At 41.4% G+C, this 13,051-nt stretch overlaps 1 protein-coding gene across 2 annotated transcripts; it reads right to left on the reverse strand.

The window, feature by feature from the left end:
* Window positions 1-6,900: 6,900 nt before the first annotated feature.
* Window positions 6,901-11,779, reverse strand: slc66a1 (solute carrier family 66 member 1). 2 transcript variants are annotated; one of them, XM_063464065.1, is made up of 8 exons: window positions 11,676-11,779; window positions 11,087-11,301; window positions 10,829-10,958; window positions 10,343-10,430; window positions 9,983-10,137; window positions 9,798-9,890; window positions 8,968-9,153; window positions 6,901-8,230 (listed from the first exon to the last, which is right to left on the reverse strand). In XM_063464065.1, the coding sequence occupies exons 2-8, from the start codon at window positions 11,275-11,277 to the stop codon at window positions 8,144-8,146; spliced, it is 930 nt and encodes a 309-aa protein (XP_063320135.1). In that variant the 5' UTR covers window positions 11,278-11,301; window positions 11,676-11,779; the 3' UTR covers window positions 6,901-8,143. The 2 variants fall into 2 exon arrangements, with proteins under 2 accessions (XP_063320135.1, XP_063320136.1); XM_063464066.1 differs by lacking the exon at window positions 11,676-11,779 and having other exon boundaries at window positions 10,829-10,881; window positions 11,087-11,300.
* Window positions 11,780-13,051: the final 1,272 nt, after the last annotated feature.

Below are 13,051 nucleotides of genomic sequence, written 5' to 3' on the forward strand. Positions count from 1 at the left end.
TCATATCACAGTAGAGAGTGTAAAAAAAGAAAAAGTGAGGCCAGTTAACACTGAAGAGCCATACCTGAACCTATGCACGTTAGCAAATCATCGGTGGAATGACTCAAAGTCTGAGTGAGATTTGAAATGGACATCATGAAAAGCCACAAACATCTTGCAGTAGAAGAGTGCGTGTTGATGTCTAGTGAGTCTGTGGACACTTTCTTCACACTTTCTATTTTTCTTCCTTAAATTTCCTTGTGTTGTTGTTAATGGATATGACTTTTATCTGCATTGTTCCAAAGAGGATCAAGTGTTATTTAATCATATTGTTATTTTGGTTCATTTAAAAATCAGACTTACACAGAGCGCAAAAGGTAGTTCTGTGGCCATGCTAGCTGTTCTCTGAAAATGTACTTCACAGTGTGAATATCGTGTCAACATTTGCTGTTTAGAATCAAAGTTTACATGATGCCGATGAGGATTGTTTTGCAGGGTTTTGGCTGTACACAGAAGAAATGTATAAACTAAAAGGTGGAGATGATGAATCATGGAGGGAGCATGAATGTCTGCACCCGATGTAACTTGCACATGTATTGAATGGTGTTAAAAAGCCAGACAACTCCCAGGGTCAATGGGCTTCCATTATATCTTGATGCCATACATGTAGTGCTGTGCAAAAGTCTCATTACTTTGGAACTGAGTGGGCTTACATCGATCAGAGAGTTAAAACAACTAAAAGAAACTTAGATTAACCTGAAAGGAACTAATATGGGTTAACTGCTAGTTGATACAAATCAGGAATTAAAACCAAAACTGACCTGGAAAAAAAGTAGAAATATATTTTTGTTTTATTTTTTTATTTGTCTTATTCTTTTTCCTTCTAGGATTTGGATACAACAAGTATAGTATGCATATTATACACAAAACACACTATTACCCATTTCTTTTTTTATATAATTAAGATGAATTATTCTTGAATGAAGACATTGATCTGACACATGTAAAATGTAGCCAATTGTGTTTATTGTTCCACCCCCATCTCTCTACCCTGTGCTCTCAAAAGTGAACACAGGGTCAGGAGATGATGGAGGAAATGAAAGGCGGGGGGGAGTTGTAAAGAAGAGGTTAAAGGACAGGTAGAAGGGGAAAAGAGGGGAAAAGAAGGGATAGATAGAAAGAAGGAAAGACACAGGGCAGAGAAAACCCCAACAATCCCCTCTAAGCAAGCACCAGGCGACAGTGGGGAGGACAAACTGCCTTTAAACGGGCAGAAACCTCCAGCAGAACCAGGCTCAGGAGGGGGCAGTCAACTGCTGGGACTGGTAGGGGGGTGAGGGTGAAAAAAGAAAAGAGGTGAAGAAGGGAGAGAAAAGGAGAGAGGGGAGAAAGAGGGCAGAGGAGAGGTGAAAATTAAGATGGAACAGAGGTGGAGGAAGACAAGGCTACAGCAGGTGGGGAAGCAGCAGTGTCCCTCCAGGGCGATCGTGGCTCAAGAGTTGGCAGTTTGTCTTGTAATCGGAAGGTTGCTGGTTCGACCCCCGGCTCTGACAGTCTCGGTCGTTGTGTCCTTGGGCAAGACACTTCACCCGCTGCCTACTGGTGGTGGTCAGAGGTGGCGCCAGTGTCCGGCAGCCTCGCCTCTGTCAGTGCGCCCCAGGGCAGCTGTGGCTACAATGTAGCTTACCATCACCTGTGTGTGAATGGGTGAATGACTGAATGTAGTGTAAAGCGCTTTGGGGTCCTTAGGGACTAAGTAAACCGTTATACAAATACTTGTCCTGTGGAACAAGCAGAAGCGCTTTTTCTTCTTTTTCAGGTGCTGTTCCACGAGGGCCTTTTTCTCCATGATGAGGGCTCTCAGCTCATCAATTGGTTTTGCATTTTCTTTCTTGAGTTTCTGGCATCTTTGCTTCACTTCTTCTAATGTTGCTTGTGTTTCTCCAAGCTTTTCTTTCAGTTCATTGGATGTTGCCTCCTGTATTTTTGCCTCCTGAATTGCCTTAAGCATGTCTGTATTTCTTCTCTTGTGCTTTGCTGTGCATGCCTTCCAACTGCTCATTTCTTCTCTGGATTTCTTGAAGCGTATGCTGCAGGTCTTCATGTATTTTCTCTTGTTGTTGCTTTTGCACCTGCATTTCAGTGTTTTCGCGCTTCAAGTTGCTGAAGTTCAACATAATCCCCTTAATGAGCTCTGAGTTGTTTTTCGCCATTCCATTGATCCTATGCTGCATCTCCGAGCTTTGCTTTAACACTTTTTCCTTTTCTCATTCTAGTTCGGTTGTTTTGTCCTTTAAAGTCACCGTTCCATCCATTCATGATGATGAATGGAGGGAACATGAATGTCTGCTAAAATAAAGAACACACTGTTCTTTAAGAACAAAAAAAGACAGCATAAACCGAATACTATCAGTGTAGAGCACAGGTGTCGAACTCCAGGCCTCGAGGGCCGGTGTCCTGCAGGTTTTAGATGTGTCCTTGATCCAACACAGCTGATTTAAATGGCTAAATTACCTCCTCAATATGTCTTGAAGTTCTCCAGAGGCCTGGTAATGAACTGATCACTTGATTCAGGTGTGTTGACCCAGGGTGATATCTAAAACATGCAAGACACCGGCCCTCGAGGCCTGGAGTTCGACACCCCTGGTGTAGAGGATGGACATAAAGGACAACTCATGACCATCTGCTGACGTCTTGTTGAATTCAGTTGTGTACATCCACACAGAGCAGCAGGTCAGCTGATCACAGCCTGCACATTAATAAAATCTACTGAGTCCTCAATAGAAATTATTTTTGCGTTGTCATTCTTTTCCCCACGCTGAGCCATTGAAACCCATTTTAGGATTCCCCCACCTGCTCAATCCCACTTTAGCCCCTGACTGTGCACATTTTCCCGTTTAGAGGCAAACTCACTCTATGCAATGTAGGCAACATAAAATAAAGAGATTGTTTTTAATTTTACTTTTTCTTTAGATTCAAGCTAAGTATAATCAGAATAATAAAATATTATACTAAAGTTTGTATTCCCATCTGCTGATTTTATTTTATCATTAGGTAATATAGCACAAGGTTCAGTTAGCTCTGGACAAAAATAGAAACGTCTTTCAAAAAGCTATTTTCACTTTCTTACTTTAAGTATATTTCACTGTACTTTTTTGTTTTTATTTGAGTAGAGAAGTTTAATCAATACTTAGACTTTTACTGGAGTATTTTTTAACAGTAGTATCTGTACTTGTACCTAAGTACCTCTCTGAACAGAATCAACTTTTTGGGATTTCTTTACCTGGATGATTGAGCGTGCATCGGGACAGTGTTTCACTGTGTTTTTCTATCCACAGTGGAACACTGCTGTGGAGGATGCTTTTACTGCATTGGCAGTGTCTTTGCAATCACCCTCATAATGAAAAATAAAGCTGTTGCCAATCAGCTTCTTTCCAGTTGATATGTATGGTGCATCAATTTTTCAAATTCTTTTCTACATAAAACATGTTGCTGCTGATTTTTGGTCCAGTTCTTGTGTAACTTGGCATATTTCATCCTTTGCTCCTTGTTTTCTGTTCTTAAGAATGGCTCCTTGACAGCTGCCCTTCCACTGAGACCATTTCCGTAGAGGCTTCAGTGAACAGTAGATGGATCAGCTGAAGGCCAGATGCATATCTCAGGTCCTGTATCGGATCTTTCCTGTTTCTTAAGGACACAACTTTAAGATACTGTTCATTTGCTGTAAATATTTTATGTAGCCCTGTCACTTTTTCCTTTGTCTTCCACTTAACCAGTTTCCAAACACTTTTGTTACTTTTCATATATTCAGCTAAAGAAATGAGAGTAAGTGATGTTTTTTTCTGCCTTTTCAAAATACTTTTTAGCCAGTTTGCAATTTGCACTAAAACAACTAAAAAGCATCTCAGTGGTGGGTTGCTGATGGATTCTGGCGTGAGAAGAAGTGAGTTACAGCTATTTCATTGTCAAAGGCAGTGTGTCGCATCTCAACATGCTAGTGTATGTCGAAATAAAAACCATGATAACAAACCATCCCTCTGACTCCCTCTGACCCCTGAAGAACGGAAGGGGAGCAGGGAGCAGGCAGCGGCACTGAGAGTGACTCTAAATGATGGGGACAATATCTGAGAGCGTGTAAATGTCACCATGGATCTTCTGGAGGTGTCAGACTGTTGAACACAGGCCCCCATGGGAGTATCGTAAAAAAAAAAAAAAATTAAAATAGGAAAATGGCAGGGTAAGGAGGGAAAGAGTTTTAGGTCACATTCACATCAAGTGTGGTTAGTTCAGTTGGATTCTGGAGTGAACTTTTTGGGGGGGATTTTGTGCAGCAACATGGCTCCAACCACATGAGAAGGGAGTAAACTGTTGTCTGGCATGTCTAAATAAGTACGAGCACAGAAAACTACAATTAACACAGCGTTCCCTCCAGACCAACAACTCATTAGTCCTGAATCACTCACACAGTATAAGCCCAGAGATAAATTCAGCACATAATAAATCGTGTTTGGCACGTACTCTCCGTGTGATCGGCTCCCGTCTCTATCAGACAGCTGCTGGCTGGTAGCTGCAGCTCGATAACAGCCTGGACTGTTTACTGATCCTCGCAGGAAGCTGACACTCATACAAGAGTGGCCTCTGGATTTTGTGAGTAAAGTCCATAGCTTACGCCTCAGCATATGTAAGTGAGAGTGGCTGGGGGAGATTTAGCTATCACAAGGAGGAATGTAAATTGTCAAACATTAGTTATGTCTGCTCGGAGCATTTGTTTGAAACTGTATTCTCTACTCTGTGAAAGCTACTGGTCCTCTAGTCTGTTCTATTTGCATTATTTTTCAATTCAGTTCACTTTTAATTTTTTATGGCGAAAATTCCCAACAGCAGTCGCCTCAAGGTGCTTTATATTGTCAAGTCAAACGACCCCATTTGAGCAAGCATTTGGTGACAGTGGGAAGGAAAAACACAAGGGTCAGGGAGGGGCAGCCATCTGCCTCAACCAGTTAGGGGTCCCCATTATAACCCATTATATTTTTTCCTTATGTTCCGCCTCTGAAATATAAACCACTAAAACAGTCAAAGTTTTCTATCCATCCTCTTCTTCTCTTCGGGGGGTGGTGGAGCTGATCCTAGCCACAAACAAACTTTTATTAACAAAAAAAAAAAAAATAGGCCGGTATCCATAAAAGTCAAAAGATCGGGGTACAGACTGCCCGAAATGGTCCGCTTTACATTGGTTTTTTTTCCTCTTGACTCTGTCTGACATCAGTGAGAGCAGAAACGAGGTTCCCCTCGCCCGCTGCTCAAACCTATTGCCAAAACTGGCTTAAAGGGAGAGTGCAGTCTTGTTTTAGACAGTGGATGAACTGAGAGGGTACACCCAGGTGCTAACTAAGGTAAATAGCTTAATAGTGAAGCATGCAAAACCACTTAAGCAGAGCCCAAGAATAAAAATGCACAGCTAGAATTGCACATGATAGCTCACCTTTTCATGCAGCACTTTAAAATATAGCTATTATAACAGCACAGTGATTCTTATTCACAGTGAAATGTGTTGCCGGATACAGGCAATGAGCAATAATCTGTTGCAGCAACTCGTAGCCCTACAGTTGGAAAAGAGACCAGGAAAAATGTTTTTCCTTTTGTTTCCAGATTTTTACAAGATCCAAAAGACAATTTAGTGCACGACAGCATCCACATTTGATCACTTATTTCATTGTTCAGGTTTCCTCTTTTACACGAGCCTGCAAAATCCATATTGGCTCTAATGAAACAATGAGGTATGAAATCTAGATTTGCTACATGAAAACACCGCTGTAGTTGGGAAGCTCTTTGTTAGGGTTTAGTTTGGTTACTTTTGCGGATAGTTAGAGGTTGCGGACTCACCACTGAGTTTTCCTGCTGTGCCAACTGTTTCACCGTCCTGTCACTTTGTCCAGCTTTTCCCATTTGTAATGTTGACAGCAGCCCAGCCTCTCTCTCCCTCACACACACAGAGTAAACAGAACCTTTCACGTGAGATGTTTTTGCTGCACATGCTGATCAAAGATCTTTAGTGTCAAGCAGGATTCATAAGCTTTTTTTTTTTTTTCTTCGAGGAACACCAGGATAAATATATGCATTTTTAAAAAGGGGCAACATTTTAATTTAAACCTAATGTTTTAGTTATTGTAGTGTGACAGATGAAAAAAAAACAAACTTTGCTTAATATTTCCCATAAGTGGCCTTTTTTTTTGGTTGCACTCGGGACTTGAACTGGCAACAAAAAGCCACAAAGCTCCCTCCCCACTCGTCTCCCCTGCTCATACGAACTGGAATCATCTCATTAAGAAATTCCCAGTATGTCGTGTTTATAAACAGCCTCTTGTTCGTGTCTGGTGATGGATGGATGCGCCCTATCACTGACTCTTCCTGCTAACTCCCCAACATGTTTAACAATCTCTCTGCCACTGTTTCACAATCACACACTATTCACCCCCCAACCACCCACCCACACACACACTTACTGAACCCTTGATATGTTTTGTTCTGACCTTACTTCCTCTGTGGGTGGGCCCTTAGTGTTTTCACCGGATTATATATGTTTAATACTGAGAGAAAATGTGTGGGTATGCGTGGGTGTGCAACTCAGAGGCCAGTGTGAATCTGCTAATGAAGAAAAACAACAAAGCTGTCGAGGCCTCCCAGAAGCAGGTCAAACGCGGTCGCACTGGGGGTTCAGGTCAGCAGAGGCAAAGGCCAAAAGGTCATAATTAAAGCCAAGTGCAGACCTTGCCCTCTACTGGGTGGAAAAAAAGAAAGAATAAAAAAAAATGTGCATTGTCAAGAAAGTAAACTGTTAGAGACGGAGAACCCCCAGAGTTTTTTTCTCCTTTCTCATCCTAAATGACTTAATAAAAAAAAAAAAAGAGACTTTACTCAAAGTGAAAGCAGCAGAGAAAATATGGTCTGGATGAGTTTAATCTTTACAGTACTGTATCCCAAGGTGAACATTTACCAAACCTGCAGGTACATAACTTTTGTGCAAAACACTGAAGATGAAAATGTAAAACATGAAGGTACTGAAAATCTGTGCTAAGCGATGTGACTTCATCACCAGTGCAATAAAAACTGATCCAGACAAACAAATAAGCATGGCACTTGGTGCGACCATCAATTAAAACTGACCAAATACAAATGACTATTTTGTTCAGTTAGACCCATCACTACAGTCATGTGTGCCCTCCCCGGAGAACACCGGATTCAAGTTACAGGAGGTATCATTTACAGAGATCAGGGCTTCATGCAGTGGTTAGCTAGCTGACAAATGGTTTGGCAACTTAAAGCACCAGAATAAAAGAGAAACCTCTCAGTGGTATCATCACTCCAGGCAGCAAGTTTATGATATCACATGAGCGTTAGCATCATTTTGAGAGCTCAGGGGACATGTTCACGTAACTTCTTAGTAAACGAGGGGCTCCTGCTGACAAAAGACACCTGGGCTTGTTATAATCCTTAGATTTATCACGTTTTAAAAATTAAAAGTGACTGAAGCACTTCCACGGTAACATTATGAAAGCACCGGGGCACACAAAGGCTCACAAAAGGCCATTAATGAGTAAAACAGGCGTCCCTGCTGTTGTTGGGAAGCCAATTACAGGAAGTTGAATAATGTTTTCCCCCCGTTATAATAAAATTGATTAAACAGTAAAATTGTCATAATGGTAATCAAAGCAAATACAGGCTGATCACCTTTTCTGAAAGGATGTGTTATACTTTGCTACGGGTCCACCAAGCCTACTTGACAGGAGATAGGTTTCTTGCTTGCTCACATGCAGCTGAGATGTTTTTTCAGATCTTTTTACTAGAAATTTCAAGTCTGAGCTTGGAGATCTCAGTCTCAGGATGACAGGGGGATATTTTCATCCACGTCTGACACCTGAAACCTTTAACCGTCCCTTTAACGCTAAAAGTAAAGCTCACTAAAAGTGAAGAACTTCAACTGCTGCTGTACTAGTCACATACAAAACTTGATTGTAAACATTAAAGAGGCCGACAGCATAATAAATACATCTATAACACCAAGTCTCCAGTTCAGATCCTGATGGCGTCAGAAAGATGATTGTAAGGATCCGACTGACAGCGAGCATTCGGTCGATCGCCACCGATGAGCTCTGGGTGCTCTGGTTTAGCTCCTGATAAGAGGTGCTGTCTCATCGTGGTTGACTTCCACCCGTGGCCGAGCGTTACGGTATATCAGGAACTGGACAGAGATCTGGATCACAGCGTTAAAGAACATAAAAATGTTTCGGTTTTGTTTGTTTGTTTTTAAATGCAAAAGCAGACAGTACCAGAGGAGTACAGACTCCAGCTGCTTCCTTAATTACTCATTTCAGTAAATATTTGACCGCAAAGTAATGAAAGACAAACACCATAATTCATAGTACAAAAAATACAGTCTACTATTCAGCAAACACTGACTCCAAACTGGGCTGAAGCGATCAACCGGCGTTCACAAAAACACGTCCACTATATCTTCCCATGTCCCAGTGCTGATTACGGGCTAGCTTTAAATAAACTGCATAAGACAGTGACAGCAGAGATGTACCCCAAGATAAATATTTACACGCACTACCCACAATTAGGGAACCACACTGATCATGGTGTATGTTTGCTAAATGTCAGTCATCATCAGGCTGCTCCCTTCTGCACTGTCACTGTTAACTAAAAACAAAACAGCTTGCGGCTTCATTTCAGTGCAGTGCAAAGAAAGAAGTAGCCTACAGGCTTCACTGAGGCAGCTTTAACTGACTTGTTTCTTTCCTAACCATGAACCTGTTTCCCTGCAACTATTAATATGCCATATTGTGTTCAATACACAATCAACAAATCCCCACTAAAGAGCTCTGCTGCCCGTCCGGTTAGAATTTCATAAAAATGTGCCACATACATGCAGCAGAGGCCTGAGGCCCAGCCTCCCCGTCCATGTTTTCGCTTCTCTTAAAAGGATACAATGAGGTCTAAACTGAGGGTGCCGAGGCTGCCGATGAGCCAGGGCACGTGGTGGATCATGTAGCTGCTCTCACCCTGGCCCAGGTCAGGGTTCTTCAAAAGGACGCTTAGGCCATATGTAGTGTTTCCCAGGATGACCAGCGCGAACAGGAAGTAAGAAACTCCCTGTGTTGACTTCCTCTTGAACTGTGGGGGAAAACGAGACAACAGAAAAAGGAAGTGAGGAAAATGTTGTGTTTATTTATTCATTTTTATTTAAAAAGGAATGGATGACATTTCAACAGCCAATAAGTACACGGTTAGATGGAAGTCGAAACACTTTTAGATTTTCTTTTTAGTTTTTGAGCCATCTACCAAAACATGCAAGTTACAGTCTCAGTTTAAGTGGGTGAGCAAAACTACGTGGGTTTACCAACTAAAATGCAACTGAATCAGGCTGACATCAGGTAAGAGACTAAGCAGTAGTAGTATAGCGCTTTTTAGTTTCCTTTTTAGCAAGGGAAACGGGCCGTTTCACTTGCATTTTCTCTTGTTCAGGTACAGCAAATTTCTTCTTTCACTTTAGTAAACGTTTGCGAGCATGCTTTAGCTTACATATTGAACTTATCTGGATAATATTCTTTATTTAAAAGATAATTTAAAACTTGGAGCAGTAAGTGGTCATGGAAATGCTACTCTTGCTTGCCACTAGGACTTAAATAATCTTGAGACAAATTAAGGTAATTTTTCCCTCTTTATAACATTGGATTACTGACTACTGCCTACACTTTGCAGGATGTCGGGCTGAATCCTTTACACATTTATACCAGACCGTACTTTGTCATACTCACATTAGTGTATATCTGTGGACCTCTGGAACAGAGGTAGAGGACTGATGACACTGACCCAATGCAGAAACCAATAATCTCTTTAGTGGTAAAAGGCTGAAGAAACAGAGGGGGAGATGCTACTTTACACACACATACAAAAAAAGAAAGCTTTCTTCAAATCAGTTTAGCAAATAAACAGGACTCACTGTGATAGAGCTAGCGCTAGAGGTTGAGAGCAAGGAGCGACTTCTGAACCCAGAAGAAATGATTTCCTTGTGGGGGCCTACATCTGGGAGTTGGGTGAGGCTTGTGGCAAAGCATAAGAAGCAGGATACGCCAACCATGAGCAAACGCGTCCTGCCTGGTGAAAAGACAACATGTAAGTTACTCAATCAAGTGAACAGACGACACCTCATCACAGCTCATCAGATAAATACAGGGTACACAGATTAACCCCTCGTCATGTCGATAGCACACAGGTCTAAAGAGGCTACAACATTCTAGGAAAGGTATAGGTTCTTCTATTGAAAACTGCCGGCAAACTCCCCCCCCAAAAAAAAACTCACCTTGAGAAGCTTTGTTCTTCAGCTTGTAGTACATGTACATACTCAGCATGATCAAGTCAGCTGCAACGTAATAAATAGCTGTGTATTGCTGAATGAAAAGAAGAGAGACAAACAAAACGACAGAGATCAATGGAAAAAAACGACTTTCTTAACACAGATTTAGCTGTTGTCATTGAATTTGCTTTAAAAAAACAAAACAACAACAACAACAACAACCAAAAAGCAGTCTACAAATGTTGTATGGATCAGTATTTCTATGCAACCCATTGTGAAACTAAAACAACATGACACAAATTTTACTGATCAAGAAATAGTTAGCTGACATAAACTTGAAAATGACACATTTTTGACATTAGGGGGGGGTGTTAATAAAAGAAACAGTGACACATAATTTCTGATGTTTTACAAACACCACTGAGCATCCGCCACTGCTTTTGATATTTTCTACATTAAACTCCACTTAAGGATCACATCCATACAACTTACCTGAAGCGGAAGCTGATCTGCCAAAAATGAGCCAATCAGATTACAAGAGTCACCTGCCAACCACAACAGCAAAAACCAAATGGAGAGCGCTTGATCCATATTCCCATTTTTCCACGAGTTGTAATACTGCCTGTAATCAGAGGCAGTATTACAATCAGCATTACTGATCTCTGATTAATATAGAGAGAGATGAGATGGAAATATACAGGTCACTTAGGGTTTGCTCTGAGAGCCACAGACACCAACATAAAAACTTACGGAAATGAAGACACCAGGAAGCAGAGGATGGACAGGAGGCCCAGGTAGACGCTGGCCATATCTCTGGCATCTTGGGCACATTCCCCAAGGCCCTCCCAAACCCATTTGGACCCATTAGGACACAGAGAAGTGAAGTTTTCTGAAGTAGTCCATCCAAAGGTGGTGCGTGTGAGGACTCCGTCTGTGGACATTGTTCTTCAAGCTGACCGACGCCTCTGAAAAAACAACACCTTCAGCTTATGAAAGCGGCACTCCAAATCCGTGAAACCAGATGTTCACTACACAGTCACTATACAGCACAAGCGCAGAGGACACCACCGATAACATCACATACGGACCTCAAACTGAATTAAAGGCCGTTAGAAACAAAAATGAAAATAGCCGCTTCACTTCCACGTTCAGCTAGCATCGTCCTAAAACTATTTTCAGACGTAACACAAAAACAGATAACAAGAAACAGTCTGTTAGCTTAAGCTGCTAAGCGGCAGCTACCTGATAACCGTTTACTGGATCTCGTGCGTGGCTTTTACGTGGATAACAACACCAAACGACCCCACTCATAGTAAACAAAGTGCTATATTTATCTTGCCTGTGAGGTGTCAGCGGAGTCCTCAGAAGAACAACTTCTCAGAAATGGCAGGTAAAAACGAAGCACGCAAGAAACAAACAGGTTCAGTGTGAGCTGATTGGTGGAGCCTCAGAGCCGTGAGTCACGAGTCACGTGATTACATACTCGTCATATGACTTGCGGTGCAAATTAAATGAGCTGGTCCTTTAAAAAACAAGTTCAATTTGACCCAGACACGTTAACGCATTGATTTTAAACCAATATAATTTATCTGTATTTCGGTTATTTATAATGTCGACAAATTATTATATAAATAAATAATTTTCTGATTCACGCAATTTAGCTGTGAAAAGTGTATTTAGACGGAGGGACATGCTTACAGTATGTTTTCCCGTTATTGTCACATACATGCAGAAGTGAGGCTCACACATTTCACATACTCTCATCACATATTACCAAGTCCTGTTAAAGTGGTTCATTTGCCTCCATTAGTTATTCTAGCCTTTGTAGTAGACCACGTGACCAATAAATTTACTGCATTTGAGTAAGGAGCATACACACGATGATTACATCAATACAAGTTAATCCTGGTGTATGTTAAAAAATAAAATAAAATAAAAGGACAAATGTTCCGGTGAACTTTAAACTTCGACAGGACAACTAAGGCAATTTTATTAGAGGTGGCAAAATAACCTAATATTATAATACAAATATTTCGGATCATTAGCATATTCCGCAACTAAATCCTACCTGAAAAGCACGATGAACTCCAACGTCAGATGTTGAACGGGAAAGCAGAGAGAGGACTCATTTCCTAATTTTTTAAAACACTCCACGATAGCGTCAGCTGACTGTCAGATTGGCGACTCAGCATCTAAAGTCTATGTTGTCAGCTCGCGTGGCTTTTATTAACAGGTTTCCTAGGTTTCCGATGTCACGTGGTCTTCGGAGACCAGTTTAAGCCGTGACGAGACGCTCAAGTTTTATGTGTCAGAGTCATTACAACACGAAGAAGACGCTGAGGTCGGTGTCGGACTTCCTCTAAAGGAACAGTGCATCAGCTCAAATGAATCTAAGAGGAAACGATTCATTTTTACTGACTGAAATCTGTTTAATGCCTTTCAGATACTTTAATGTAGACCTGGAATGATGAAGGTTGTAGGTTAATAGAATAGTTACTCACTCCTTAGTTAATGAGCCTGCAGCTTTAGTAAGCCCGATGATGTGCCAGAGTCAATTATTATTGACAGCTGATGTCACAAATGTATCAGATATTGTCTGTATAGTCGCTATTGATGCCGGTAAACGTCAGGCTTTTTGTGCTTTCCTTGTGACAGGTGTATGACTGGACTGGAGGCTTTCTATAAAGAAATGTAGCCGTGACTGCTCTGAGCGGC

The sequence above is a fragment of the Pelmatolapia mariae genome, linkage group LG20, assembly GCF_036321145.2.
Source record: "Pelmatolapia mariae isolate MD_Pm_ZW linkage group LG20, Pm_UMD_F_2, whole genome shotgun sequence".
NCBI lineage: Eukaryota > Metazoa > Chordata > Actinopteri > Cichliformes > Cichlidae > Pelmatolapia > Pelmatolapia mariae.

Coding starts and splice junctions, on each gene's coding strand:
- slc66a1 (XM_063464065.1), bottom strand. CDS start 11,277: ATGTCCACAGACGGAGTCCTCACACGCACCACCTTTGGATGGACTACT. Junction 9,891..9,982: donor CTAGCGCTAGCTCTATCACA/GTGAGTCCTGTT, acceptor CTGTTTCTTCAG/CCTTTTACCACTAAAGAGAT. Junction 8,231..8,967: donor CCCTCAGTTTAGACCTCATT/GTATCCTTTTAA, acceptor GCTGTGATCCAG/ATCTCTGTCCAGTTCCTGAT.